Here is a 13,595-nt window from a genome sequence, read left to right on the forward strand (position 1 = left end):
AACTGTTTTGATATTTGGATGGTGACTTTTTTAGTGCAGATGCCACCTTCGTATTTCATCTGCACGTTTAAACTTTACACCAAATGAACCGGCCTTGTCTGGGCTGCCAGCAAGCCAATGGTGCTGTTAGCAGCTAGCGTCTTCCATCAGCCTCAGACAAAGCCAACCCTTTTCCCTGAGCTTTTGTGTGTATTTTTAAGAAAGCGGTAGCTCCTTCTTAAACGAATCATTGTGAACTCACACTTGAAGTGCCGATAAATAACTGTCACAGAAATAAGCTTGCACTTTTCCAAACATCTGCAGTTTCAGACCTTCCCTCCCCTTCTCTTCAGCAATGCAAACGAAGAAAGAATGGCAACACCCTTAATTCTGATACTCCAGGACTATAATTACATTATTACAGTAAATCAAACATTGCCTTTGTGTCACTACAATCGTGCTCGTTGTTTGAAATTAACTGCAAATGGTTTGATTTTCTTTTCTTCCTCAAATATGGGCAGGGAGGAATTAAAGCACACTAAATCATCTTTCCCACTAAAATGCACGGAAAGCCAGGATTCAGACAGCAGCATTTGAACTCTGCAAGAAAGGAAACCACAGCATGGAGGGAAAGGAAGAGATCGGGCACTGCATTTGACAGAGTGACTGCAAAGCAATTAGCAGGCTACTAAATCCTCTGTTACAATAAATCAGTGACCCAATTCCCCCTCTTCCCCAGTGCCCTTCATTATAAAATCAGCTTTAATGAACTACCTTTCTCTTCCCCACTCCAAAGCAAATATATTTCCACTGCAGCCTGCACCTGCCCTTCCCAGCGGCTGCCACCCCAGGAAGCCTCGGGCAGCCCCAGACTGCAGGGGCAAGGGGGCGATGGCCCAGTGCTGGCCATTCGTGCAAGTGATAGGCAGAGCACAGAAATAACAACAGGAAGGCAAGCCGCCTTTGCCTCAGCATTGCCTAATGCGAAACCACTCTCCCTCTTGTTGGTTTTCCGCATTTCTTTTGCTAGACTTGATTCACCACATCTGCCAGAGCTGACACATCTGGCTCCTTCCCCAGGCGGAGGGCACAGTGAATATGTCAGCATGTTGTCTGAAGGCACTGGTACTTTCTGGAAAGAGCTCTTTTCCCTTCTATCATATATTGTACAATAATCAAGTCTTTTAAAAAGGATGGCTAAAAAAAAAAAAAAGCTGATTTTGACAAGAGACAGGCCAGAATGAGAACTGCTGAGACAGTAAAGAACAAGCCTGTTATCTTACAAACTACACTTCAGGCTGTCAACTGCCAGAGATTTACAGGAAAATCCCCTTTCCTAGGACTGAACCGACACAAAACTTTATTTCCAGCAACAGAAACTCGAGTATGCACTCACCCCGACTAGCCCCTGACCGGGGCCGGGGATGCTATGGAGAGGCAAGGAGGGTTACAGCTCAAGGCAGGGCGGCTGCCGGCCGCCTGCGTGGATGGGTCCCCGGGGCCGCTCCCTCCCACGCCCGCAGAGTGGGGAAGCAGAGGAAGACTTGCCTCCAGCAGCCCCGGTTCGCCTCCAGCCCCGGGCGGAGGCTGCGGGGACCCCGCCGGCCGCAGCCGGAGGGGCGACCGGTGGGTGTCACCGCCCTGCCCAAACCCTCCCGGTTCCCCCCACCTGCCTCAGCCGGGGCTGCTGCGGGCTGCCCGCGAGCCTTGCCCTCCCTCGGCACGGCAGGGTGGCAGGAGGGTGGCATGTCCTTCCTGCTATTTATAGCAGCCGACTCTTATTTGGGTACGCCAGGAGTCGCCGGGGAGGGAGGGGAAAGGAGCAAAAACGAGGTAAGAAGCAAAAGCAGGAAAGTTCCCGGCCCTTGCTGGCCCAATAGATGTGGTGTCGTGCCTTTGGCATCCGTAGCTAGTGCGGTCCGCCAGCTCCAATATGAGCTGAAGCGCCTGTCAAAAGGCAGGGGAGGGGAGAAGAAGTTAACTTTAGAACTGATTTCCTCTGCCTCGGCAGCAAACCCTGGACAGTGAATTCTAAGCCCTGGGTCTGCTTCCGCTGAAAACAAGTTCAAAATCCATCATGAGGTCAGCCAATCCTGTCCCCTCTGACATTTTAACAGAGACATAATCAATACATTTCATGTTGTTTGCCGGTGCCCATTTTCTGCACCACTTGTAGAGCTCCCGCATGACACCAGAGACTTGCTCCTGGCCCACAGTGCTGCCCCAACAGTGCCCAGACAGACACTGTCAGGTTATTTTTACAGTCCCTTTCAAGGTAATGCCTTATCATACGTTTGACCCTTACTCAGGCCACAGCAATCCATCCCTGTGCACCCCTAGAATGCAGTGTGTTAAACAACAAGGGGGAGAAATGTCCAGGGGCTCCTGCTCCCAGCCTGGCAGCACCGCCGGGGCTGATGCTGCCAGAGGGCAGGCAAAAGAAAACACAACCACAAAATCAGAACGAAACTGAAAACATGTTTCTGATTTAAGTGTAATCTATTTTTAAATTGGGTGGCATGTAAATATGAAGCCCTAATTAACAGACAGGATTTTTGCCCATGAGAGTATATTCCCAGCACGGAGGCTGGGCGTGTTTCTTCCAGCGCTGGTGGAAGTGCCTCCACATCTTCCAGCTGCTTCTGCTCCAGCCCCCCCCCCACAAGACACCCCACATCTCACCTTTGCTTCCCCCTCCAGAGTCTACCTGACATCCCAGAATGGAGGAGTGAATTACTGCAACTCCTCCAAGGTTTTCTGTGAGGGGAGCGGGGCTGTGGGCAGCTTCGACAGCACTACTGGAGGACCCCCTTGCCCGCACATGCAGGGGACAGACAACACAACCCCCTTACATTCGGGGGGGGGGCTGGCTCCAAATTAATTTTTCCAGAGAAGAAAACTACACACGAGTAACACGGGAAAGAAACATTAGTGCCTACCAAAATGACTCACGACTTTAAATATACACACTTCAAGTTCAACCTGGTCAACTCACACTGAGCAAAAAAAAAAGACAATCTTGGGGGAAAGAAACATCCTCTCACAGCAATTAGGGTGTGTTTCCTGCTGTCAATACAATCAGTAACGATGGCTGCACCCAAGCACGGCTTTCCCAAAAAGAATTTATCAGAGCATAACAGGAGCAACTAACATCCTTCCTAAGAGCACAGGTATTTGCATTATGCAAGATGTTGTTCACCCTATGCATTATAGGTGGACCTAGCACCACAGAGGAAAGAATACGGAAATAGGAAGGAAGAAGGAAAGGAAGGAAGGAAGGAAGGTTGGTTAATATCTATTTTCTTGGCATGGGTAAATAATGACCAGCCTTTGAACAGTATATGAAACTCGAGAGCTTTGATCGCTGGGACCCGAAGTTCTCGTGGGGGAGCTGGTACTCCTGCTGCAGCTGCTGAGGAAGAAACACAAAACTCCTTTACCCGATTCAGTTCAAAAAGCACCTACTGTGAGACCGTCTGGCCTAACGTACATTTTTTATTCTACTGCAACGCTCATGCTATGCGAAACGCAATAGGAATTTCCATACCAGCATTTACATCCAAATGGACCCGCTGAGATTCATGCTGATGTGTAACAGTCCTACAATGCAGCCCCTTCTGGCAAGTGCCGCGGTGCCGGCGCACCCGCCAGCAACACTCACACCCGGCCAGTCCTGGGTGAGCACGCCGTGGGCTGACCCGTGTGCCGGGGCTGCGTGGAATTAGCAGGCGCCGCCGCCGAGGCTGCGCCCGCCGGGAGCCCCAGCAGAGGCTGCCGGGGTGACCCTGCCGCCGCCTTCTCTCCGGGGGTGTCCGGAGCCTGCGGCTGTCGAATTCAAGCCGGCCTTTATTTCCCGCATTTGGGGAGTACTTGTGGATCTCCAAGTTCTTCCTCAGCCTTCTCCCTCGCCCCTTTCCCCACCTCAATATTCATTTTGCTTACGAGGAAGAGAGATTAGAGAGGGAGCCGCAGGGCCAGCCGCCGCGGGAGGATGCCGGGCGGCAGGGGGAACGCGCCGCATGCCGCACCGTGCCCCGACCGTGCCCCGACCGTGCCCCCGGACCCGGCCAGGGCGATTCACTTGTCAACGGGGGGTGAGAACCGCTGCTGCCAGCGGAAAGCGCCCATCGACGCGCCTCTTGCCTTCCCCGCGGATATGTGATGGGGAGAGGAGGTGCGGAGCCGCCGTGCCAGGGACAGGGACATCTGTCTCGGCGACCGCCGGCCCCCACCGCGCCTCTCGGCGGGGTTGCGGCTCCCCACGGAACAGGCCAGGGTATGTATGTGCAAATTCCCGGGAGCTCCTCAGCACGGTCCCGGCCCGCTCCCCGCGCACGCTTGGAGTGGTGGCGGCAGCTCCGACAGGTTGCCCGCGGCAGGACTAAGAAAACGGCGGAAAATCAGCGCGACCCACCCGCGCCCGACCCGCATACCTGCAGGACGTTGGCGTGGCGCAGCCGCTGCAGCAGGATCATCTCTTTGACGATCTTGTAGGCGGCCAGGCGGTAGCAGTCCCCCAGGGCGGAGAACTGCCGCACGCAATGGGCGATGTCGTGCCCGCCGAAGTCCACAGCTTTCAGAGCCACGGCCAGCGTGCGGTTGAGGACCGCCTTGTAGACCGCCTTGGTGTACCCCGAGCCCAGGTACTGGACGCCGCTGACATCGCGGATGTCGCGGCAGCCCAGCAGCGGCGGCTCCAGCGAGAGCTCGGCCGAGGCGCCCGCCCACGGCCCCGCCGCCGCTCGGCCCCGCGGCCCCGGCGGCCGCGGCTGCTCCGCCGAGGTGCGCGGCGGCGCCAGGTCCATCAGGCGCCGCTCCCGCGGTCGCAGCGGCCGCCGCCCCGCCGCCGCCGCCCGGTGCTGCCGGTAGCGCAGCACCTCCTCGTAGCGCTCGCGGATCTGCCGCGCCAGGGCGGCCTGGCCGCCGCCGATCTCCTCCTCCGGCGGGTAGAGGGGGGCGCCGGGCGGGGAGGGGGGCACCTCATCGCGGGGCGGCGGCGGATGCTCGGAGCCAGGGATGAAGAGAAGATTGAGCAGGGTGCCCAGGAGGAAGGCGAGGCAGCAGCCAGCCGCCACCGCCGTCTTCCTGCGCCTCATCGCCACTTCGCTGACGGCTTGTCCAGCCCTTCGGGCTTCTCTCCTTTCGCCCCTTCCCCGGGAACCAGCTCCGAGGCTTTTTTTTCCTCCTTTTTTTTCTCCCCTCTTTTTTTTTTAACTCCTGGCTATGCCGGCGGCAGAGCGGCCCCGGGCGCTCAGCCGGAGCTCAGCCCCTTACGGCGCGCCCGCATGACACTTGCCTCCCTGCTTTAAAGGCTCTGAAGCACTTATTATTAGCGGGACACGGGGAGGGCGGGGGGGATCCCCGTCCCGCTGCCCCCGCCGACGCGCGCTGATTGACAGCCCGGCCCTTCCCGCGGCCCGGCCGAGCAGCAGGGGGGCCTGGGAAACGTAGTCTCCCGGAGAAGTCCCGCCGGCCGCCGGCGAGCCCGGGAGCCGGGACTACATCTCCCAGGCTCGGCCGAGCCCCCCGGCGGGGAAGGCGCGGAGAGAGGCGGGGCAGGCGGGTGGACCCCCCCGTCGGGCGCTATCGCCGGGGGCTGCCGGGCAGGGCGGGCCCGGGGCGCTGCCCCCAGGCGGGGTGGGAGTTGTGGTGCTTCCTACGCGTGTCCGCGCAGCGCGGAGACAGTCGCCCCGGCAGCGGTTTGTGCGGGATGCTCTTGTGTCCGCCCCCCTTCAGGCAGCCACGGGGTGTGTGTGGGGGGGGTGTTGTGCAAGCACCCACGTACCCACAGAGCCACACAAAGGAGGGAGGCTCGATACCTTTTCCCCACCAAAATAAAGCGAAAGGAGGCGGCTGCAGCCGGGAGCTATTGGGTTCGTCATTCGGAGTGAAAATTGCATCGGTCGCGCCCCCTCCAGCCGCGGCACGGGAGAGGAGAGAGGGGATGGGGGTGCGTGTCACCCTTTGGAAAGTACAGCCACAAATCACGGGCTCGGCATGGGGTAGCCCCTGCCCTGTTGGAAATGTGAATTGCAGGGGTGAGCGCTAATGACATGGTTATCCATCAAGCCCACATTACGATGCTGTTAGCAACTAATTAACAAATACAATCAGCCCGCGAAACTTCCACAAAGAAGAGACCATCAACAAGAGAAAAGCCGTAAAGAGTCAGGCGAGGCAAAGTTCACCACAATGGAAGCGGGAAATCATTGCCAATAAGGGAAAGGGACGAGACATTTCGGTAATACACATCGGACAGACAGTAAAAAAAAAAAGAAAACAAAACAAAAAAAACAAAACCAGTGGCAGTTCCCGGGAACCAGCGAGCTGTGATCGCCAGCGTTTCCTCCAGTGCTGACAGAAAACGGAGCTCATGGAACCTCAGCTGCCGCTGCCGGCGCCCAGACCCGCGGGGAAGCGCCCGGGGACCGGAGGCAGCGGCGAGACCGAGAGGAGGCGGGCGGAGGCAGCCTCGGCAGGGGATGTGGAGACGGACCGTCTCTCCCAGCAGCCTCGGAGCCTGTCTGTCGCTGCTTCCCGAGAGCCCTCCGCAGGCACCGGGAGCACGGCCCACCCGCGGCCCCGCACACGGGGTGGGCAAAGGCACGGACTGCTGCGGGACTGGGCGCCCCATCCCCGCGGGACTCCTGAGCTAGGCACTAACCACTGCAGAAAAGTGAGGGGAGGGCGCGTAATCACCAATTAAAATAAAAATAACAACTGGGGATGGGGGGGGGTGTGTCTGTACGCGGCGGGGCACCAGGCTCTCGGGCGCCCAGCCCAGCCTCCACGGGCGCTCCGCTCCCGCACCCCTCTGCGGGCCGCCCCGCGGTACTCGCTCCGCCCGCCGGGGCAGTGCCACCTGCCCTCCCCGCGAGTGCGGAGACCACGGGTCGGAGGGAGGCACGCTGCGGGTGTTGAAGAGTCGGGGTTTTATGCTTTCTGCAACCCATGTGGGGGAGGCCTTTTTTTTTTTTTTTTGGAGGAGGGAAGAAGGTGTGTTGGGGTTTTTGTGCTTTTGGGGAGGGTGTTTTTTTTGTTTGGTTTTTTGGGGGGAGTTATTTTGGTTTTTTTTCCCGTTTGTTTTGTTTTCTTGTAATCGTTTCTGTTCTTATGTAGTGGGAGCAGCGTTTTACCTTTCAGCCGTGCCAAGGCAGCTTGGTTGCGGACTTCCCGAGCCAGCTCGTTCCCGCTGCAGTCAGTGGAATTTCACGGGTGTAGAGCACGCGTTGCAAGCCGGAATATTTTTTTTTTCAAAGTAAGCGGGCTCATAACGGTATGATATGAGTTTCCAGAGATGTTGTGACACCTGCAGCCCTCCCTGTTTTGAGTGGGATCCCTCCAGTCCCCGCAGGCGACGGGAGGCTCGGGTTGCCTTCCCGCGGTAGGTGTGGGAGATCTGACTGTACCGGACCTCCCCCGCTGCGGAGCCCTTCCTCCCCCGATCCCTGGCAGGGCAGAGGGCTCTTGAAAAGATAACGTGCAATATTACCCAGCCGATCATCCTAAACCGTGCATTGTAGGCCAAACCACCGCTGAGGGGGCCACCGGTGCGCTGTTGACGCGGCGCGCAGAAGGCGCGCAGCCGCCGCGCAACCCGCTGTCCTGCACGTCCTCCGGGGAAATCTCGGCGATTTGCCCGTGCGCTTCAAATTTGCACGGTCGCCTGGATTTGCGGCTTGGTTGATACAAGCCAACACGTTCTATTATTGCACAGATAGAGGCAGAATACAGTCGGCGCGGTTGTGCAAGCTGACCGAGGAGGCGGCCCTGGAATCGTTACCAGCAAGTGGTGTGAGCTCAGCGGAATATTGCTTACAGGCCGAATCGGAGGCGACCCGAGGCCAACTGCCTCCTGAAAGGGGGAGCCGGCTTCTCCCAGGGGCCGAGCGCGCCACGAAAGCGGAATGTGGCCCGGGGGATGAAGGCAGCCCCGTGGTAGCGGCTGAGGGCTCCCGGCAGGGCCAGCGCGGAGCGAGAGGAGATCCTGCTTTGCCAGGTACCTCGCATGGTACCCGCACCCCTGAGTGTTTGGAGGAGTACACATCTTCTTGAGGCAGGGGCAGTGCCCGCTTTTCCTGCAGGACGGGAGGGACAAGGTCCGCAGTGACATGGGGCATTCCCAGGCGCCGCAGAGGCTGCGCGCCTGCGGAGGTTGCGCGCCCACCGTGTTTGTGCAGTTTACGGGAACACAACCGGACCGCAAAACAGATGCTCCGTAACAGCCGTCCACCTGTTTTTCACATCATGCTCCATCTCAAAGCCAGTTTTCTTCATTATATCCCTCCCGACAGATACCATGAAATACATCACTCATTTAGATATGGGAGCCGGCCTCTGGAGGATGACTTGCACGGAGCACTTTGATGTTGAGAGACAGATTTCAAAAGACAGAAAGCCCCTTCGATGTTTCTAATTACCCCAAGCCCGGGGCCTGCCACTGATTAGGGCGGCGGTGCCGGGGTGATGCCGAAGCGGCGGCCCGCGGGGGCGCAGGCCGGCTCGGCCCGGCTGGGCGAGGAGAGGCAGCCTGCCTCCTCAATCCGCCCTGCCAAGGACAACGACACGGGTGCATCAGCAAAGTCAACAGCGAGCCTCATCCAGTGCTGGCGTGAGAAGGGGGCAGCAGCCGTTGCTGCACCCCCAGCGCCTCCCAGCCGCGGGAGGAGGTTTGCGAGCAGAAAGTATCTGCTACTGCAGCCAAGACTCTTTTGCAAGGGGCTGCTCTGAAAGCATTACAGACCTTGCTAACGCTTCTGCTCACATGCGAGCCTTTTATCTCGGCAGCGCAGTTGGAAAAGCTGAATCACCGCGGAGAGAGTGAGGACTGAAGGGTATTTTTTCATATGCAACAAGCTGCTCTTTATTTGATCTTCACAGCCCCTATTGCTATCAATATTCCTAAAGCTGAGGGATCAAACATGGAAAAATTAAAACCATGCTGCCACGCTAAATAAGATTAAGATCGTGGCAATACATTTACTGCTCCTTGGGGAAATAATTTTGTTGTTGCAGGAGCCATGGCCATCCTGGAGGCAAAGCTTGTGTTTCAGGAATGGGATGGGAAAGATGTTCAGTAGTCTGCCTCCAAAACCAACTAGGAGCAGTCTAAAGTGCCCATGCTCCTGTCCCACTCTGTGCTCCCAGCCTAGCTGCATGGGCATCACTAGTCTATGGAGTCAATGAAATTTACTAAGCTAAGGTCCACTATCTCTGTTGTACATTTACAAGCACGCATCTTCAAGTGAGTCCCACTGTTGGTCTCAAGGGATTTTGGTGGCAGGCCCCAAAAAGGAAGTCCCACATTTTCAAGCATCGGTAGCTTCAAGATCTCACTTAAAAAAACACAACTGGAAACTGGGAGCCGGAATTGTTCAGAGCTTCTCCTGAGGAAGTTTGTTCTTCCAGAAGTGTCCTGTGCTCACATGATTCCCCTTTGACAATGAAGGAGTTAATTTTTTTTTTTTTAAATTACTTCATAGCCTTTTGAATTCCTAGCCACCTGTTCTGGCTGCTGTGGAAGGAGAGCTTTCTTGGAAAGTCCAGCCTCAGACATGAGGCCAGAAGTCCCTTGAAAATAGAGTCCACGTCCTGCATGCCTTTTCGCTGAGGAGTCCTCCATGTCCAATCTCTCCGTTATTCCCTGCTTTGCCAAGGATTTGTCAGCTTTCAGCGCAGAGTGGAAAGCTTCTCTTTCCTCATGGATGTGGAGCCAGCACTGAACCCTTGCACATGTATATTTTGTAGCCTTTTGTAAGTTTTCTTATATGGCAAAATCTTTATAGTGCTTTTCACTTTAAGCGCTATACTTTAAAAGGGTCTCTTTTTCTGATGTTTTCTTCCTTTTCTGTCAGGAAACCCACTCCTGTGTATATTTGAAGCAAGCTGAGATGCAGCCAATTGTATTAGTTCTGGCTGGAGCAAAAATGCATAATGAAACACTGGATGTGTGGTATGAGTCCAAAATAAATGGTCACTAGCAGAGCCAGCAAAAACCTACGAGCTCAGATAGCCTGTGAAAAAGGAAAAGCTTGGACTTTACCTGCAGTGCTCTGCATTTTTTCAAAGGAAAATATGAACATTGGGGTTTAGAGAGCTTGGGAAGAGATGCTGGGGCACTGAGCCTTTTTCACTACATTTGTGAATTGTGATGATTCTTGCATTTTTTGTGAATACAGCATCTGTAAGTGGGAGAAAGTGTTTTATCTCCTAACCTGTGATTCTCAAAGTGCAGCAGTTCAGTTTTTATGTGCCAGATGTCAGTGTGCCCTGATTCTTCAGGCAGTTGGGATTAAAGCTTCCCTGTATCAGGTGTTATAAGAATAACTCCATTAATGTATGTGGAAATCTGGTACTGCAGCGATAAAGACCCTGTAAATATTTACACAGACAGACAAGCTCATGGAAATTTTACATTATTAGCTTAACTTCATTACAAGGAAGTAGTTGAGAAAGTCAGCAGTATATTACATTCACTTTTTTTTTTAATTAAACATTGACAACACATCTGGTGCTGCTTGAAGCCACAAGATTCAGAGGGTCACTCTTTTAAATATTTTACAATCTGCAGGGAAATATCAAGTCTCAGGCAAAGGAAAAAAAATTAACATAGCTGCTATAAGAATAAATCTTGCCAGTCAGACCTTTTACACTTTTAAGAGTTAATAAAATAGTGAGTAAAGAACAACCAGAGAAAATAATTTATTTGGACATTCAAAAGCCTTTTGATAAACACCCATACAAGAAACTGTTAAGGAAACTTGGTAACCACAAAGTGAGAGGTAAAGTCCTGTCATGGATTAAAATCTGGTTATAAATGGGTGTGGAATAAATAGCCAATTCTAGTAGGGAAAGAGATTAATAATGAGGTGCCCTAGAGAGCAGGACTCAGACCAATATTGTTTAATGCTTTATTAATAACCTGGGGGTGAATAGTGAAGTGGCAAAAGTTGATGTCAATAGAAAAGTACTTAGTTTAGGTCAGAAACAACTCCAGAAGAATTTAATAAAATGGCAGGACCATATACGGAAGTATGAGGGCAACTTGGAAAGGGCCTTCAAACCCTACTGCAGTGGTTCTGCTCCTCCTGGCTCATGTGCCTGTCTCATGTTTCTGCAAAGGTGGGGGTAGGTAAGCAAAGGACAGGCAGATGCTTCTAAGCATCTCAAGTACTTTTTCACTTCTCCCAGTTACTGCCAGCTCCCCTAGTTTGTTATGCCAAAAAGAAACTGAACTCCCACATGGCAGGCCTCTCTACCAGTTTCTGAATAATATCTCCATGAGCTCCTCCAGTAATTGTTTAAAAAAGCCAGTGTGGGTTGCCATGGCTGAACCTCCCCAGAGGACATGCCGAAAGCTCTAGAGGTCACCTCTCACAGCCATTTCAAAAATTATGTGTTTGGTCTGATGAGCATGACATGGCAGCAAGCCTCAAGTCCACTTGGTCTAAGAACATAAGCTCCTGAGTGCTGCCTGGCACATGGAAAGGCCAAACCTGGCAGCACAGCTGGGTTGCAAGTATCTGTATGAACATAGTAGTCACATCATCTAATGCACTGCAGGATAAAAGCACAGGTATCCTGAACTCGCTGCCACTGAGCTTCTAGGTGAGTTGTTTAGGTGAGTTGTTTACTCTGTGGCTTTTTGTTCCCACTGATTTCACTCTTGCGGTGTGGCTGCATCTTGCTGAACTGTGTTAATGTGAATTGTGGCAGCACGACCTGGCACAGGCCTGAATTCACATTGCAAGCTCAGTATTTGAGCCTGGTACACAGACAAATGTACTTATCAGCACTCTGGATGACATTCGATGGTATCTTTGTGTAATCTTGTTGCTGCCAGTCCTCAGTTCCAACTGTTCTGTCTTTCCACAGTGCCACCCAAACACAGTGCAGGCTTTTGAAGGTAAACGACATTTATGGAAATTCAAACGGCTGTTTTTCACAGGGATTTATTATTGTTTTGTTTTTACCCAGTGGGTCATTTCCAAGGATACTATTCTAGGAAAGAAAGCAACTCATAAAGAAAGATTTTTAAAAATCCTCTTGATATGACTTGTAAAGTATTTTGAAGTACTAGCGATAAAAGAAATTGGTTTTAAATCCTCTCTTTCATCTGATGATTTATATTACGTTAGAAATGCCCTGTGTCCCCAGCACTGGGACTCTGGAGGAGTAGGTGGGGTATCAGTGCTGCTCACAGAGGGCTCTGTTCCCAAAGAGAACTGGAAGGCATCACACCCCAGGTGGGCAGTGGGAAGTTCACATGCACATGGGAAAGTGATTTATATCTCTGATACTGCAGCACCCAGGAGACAGCCCTGAGCTCCCCCCTCTCAGTGAATCACACTGTCCCCACATTTGTAGTTTAATCCAAGCTCTCCATGGCTTTTAGACACTCTTGGGATTCTTACTTTACTTCTTTTTTTCATAGTCTGAAATGAAAAAGCATATACACATGTACATAACATCCATTCAGCCTAAGAGTTTAATGCAGTGGGGTGGGCTCATGGTGTGAATAGGCTTTGTGTGCAGAGCTTTATGCATTGACATCAAATGAGGACCTGCTTGGAAGTGAAGGAACATCTTCAGCAGTGCTGGTCTAATCACCCAGCATGTGGAACCAGGGATTCTGCCAAGGATCAGGCTGGAAAGGAGTGATTTTACAGGCCAGGGGTGCATGCTGTCTTTGCTGCTGAGCCTGAGGCACAATTCTCTCTGGTCTTGGTTCATGCAGTTATTATGGGAGGCCAAATGTTCAGGCAATGTCATGGTAATATTTGCAGTAAGTATAATACTACACGAGCACAGTGTGCAGTCATGCAAACGTGAAGGTGACTAAATGTCTTGGAATTGATGGTTTAAAATCGGTACGTTTCACTATTAGCACCATCACTTTTCTCCATCCAAAGGAAAGGTTTTGGAGCTTTTTCTGGTAATCAGGATCGCACAGAGTCAAGGGCAACCTGTGGCCCTGGGCAGCTGCAACATTAAAGCAAGAAAGACTAAAATTCAAGTATGTGACTTCAAACCACTGAGGCAGAGCCCTAGCACTTCCTTGGAAGTGGCTGCCCTCTGCCTGCCTCACTGCCCTGGTGTGGTGGGAGGTACAACTGTCTCCTCTGTGTCTTTACCACTCTTCAGACTCTGCTTGAGGTCTGCTTGTCCTTCCCATCTTTACCACTTAGCCTGCTTCTCCCAGCACACCCTGGTTTTCCTCCACGCAGCAAGCCTCTCCAGTCATCACTTCTGATTCTTCCTCCTGGCGGCAGAGAATATGGCATTTTCTCAGCCATGGCCTTCTCCTCCATGTCCTCCTCATCCTCCTTCTTTGCCCTTTTGTGGATTGCAATGACTGCATGCAGTGACTGAACCACTTCTAGCAGAGTAGTGCTGATTCCTCTCCTCCTTATTCCCAGGACAATAAGCAGAGCTGGCATTTTGTTAATCCAGGCATAATTAACCACCAATGTTTTTATTTTAATTCCTCTGTTTCCATAGTCTTGAAGAGCTTTAGGAGCTGTGAGCTTTTGTACATAATTGTAGAAGATGTGGATATTTTGCCAGGCCATAAAATCCTTTTCAGCAGTAGTAGTTTTTTAAAAGGCTTAAATAAT

General features: G+C 52.7%; 1 protein-coding gene across 1 annotated transcript in view; it reads right to left on the reverse strand.

The window, feature by feature from the left end:
- PKDCC (protein kinase domain containing, cytoplasmic) overlaps positions 1 to 5,323 on the reverse strand; it is a 36,183-nt gene extending 30,860 nt beyond the window's left edge. Inside the window, exon 1 of the mRNA XM_027681936.1 lies at positions 4,413 to 5,323. Coding sequence (XP_027537737.1) covers positions 4,413 to 5,075 — 663 coding nt within the window. The 5' untranslated portion in view covers positions 5,076 to 5,323. The remainder of the gene's footprint in view (positions 1 to 4,412) is intronic.
- Positions 5,324 to 13,595: the final 8,272 nt, after the last annotated feature.

Source organism: Neopelma chrysocephalum, unplaced genomic scaffold, assembly GCF_003984885.1.
Source record: "Neopelma chrysocephalum unplaced genomic scaffold, ASM398488v2 Primary Assembly neopelma1_61b, whole genome shotgun sequence".
Taxonomy (NCBI): Eukaryota; Metazoa; Chordata; class Aves; order Passeriformes; family Pipridae; genus Neopelma; species Neopelma chrysocephalum.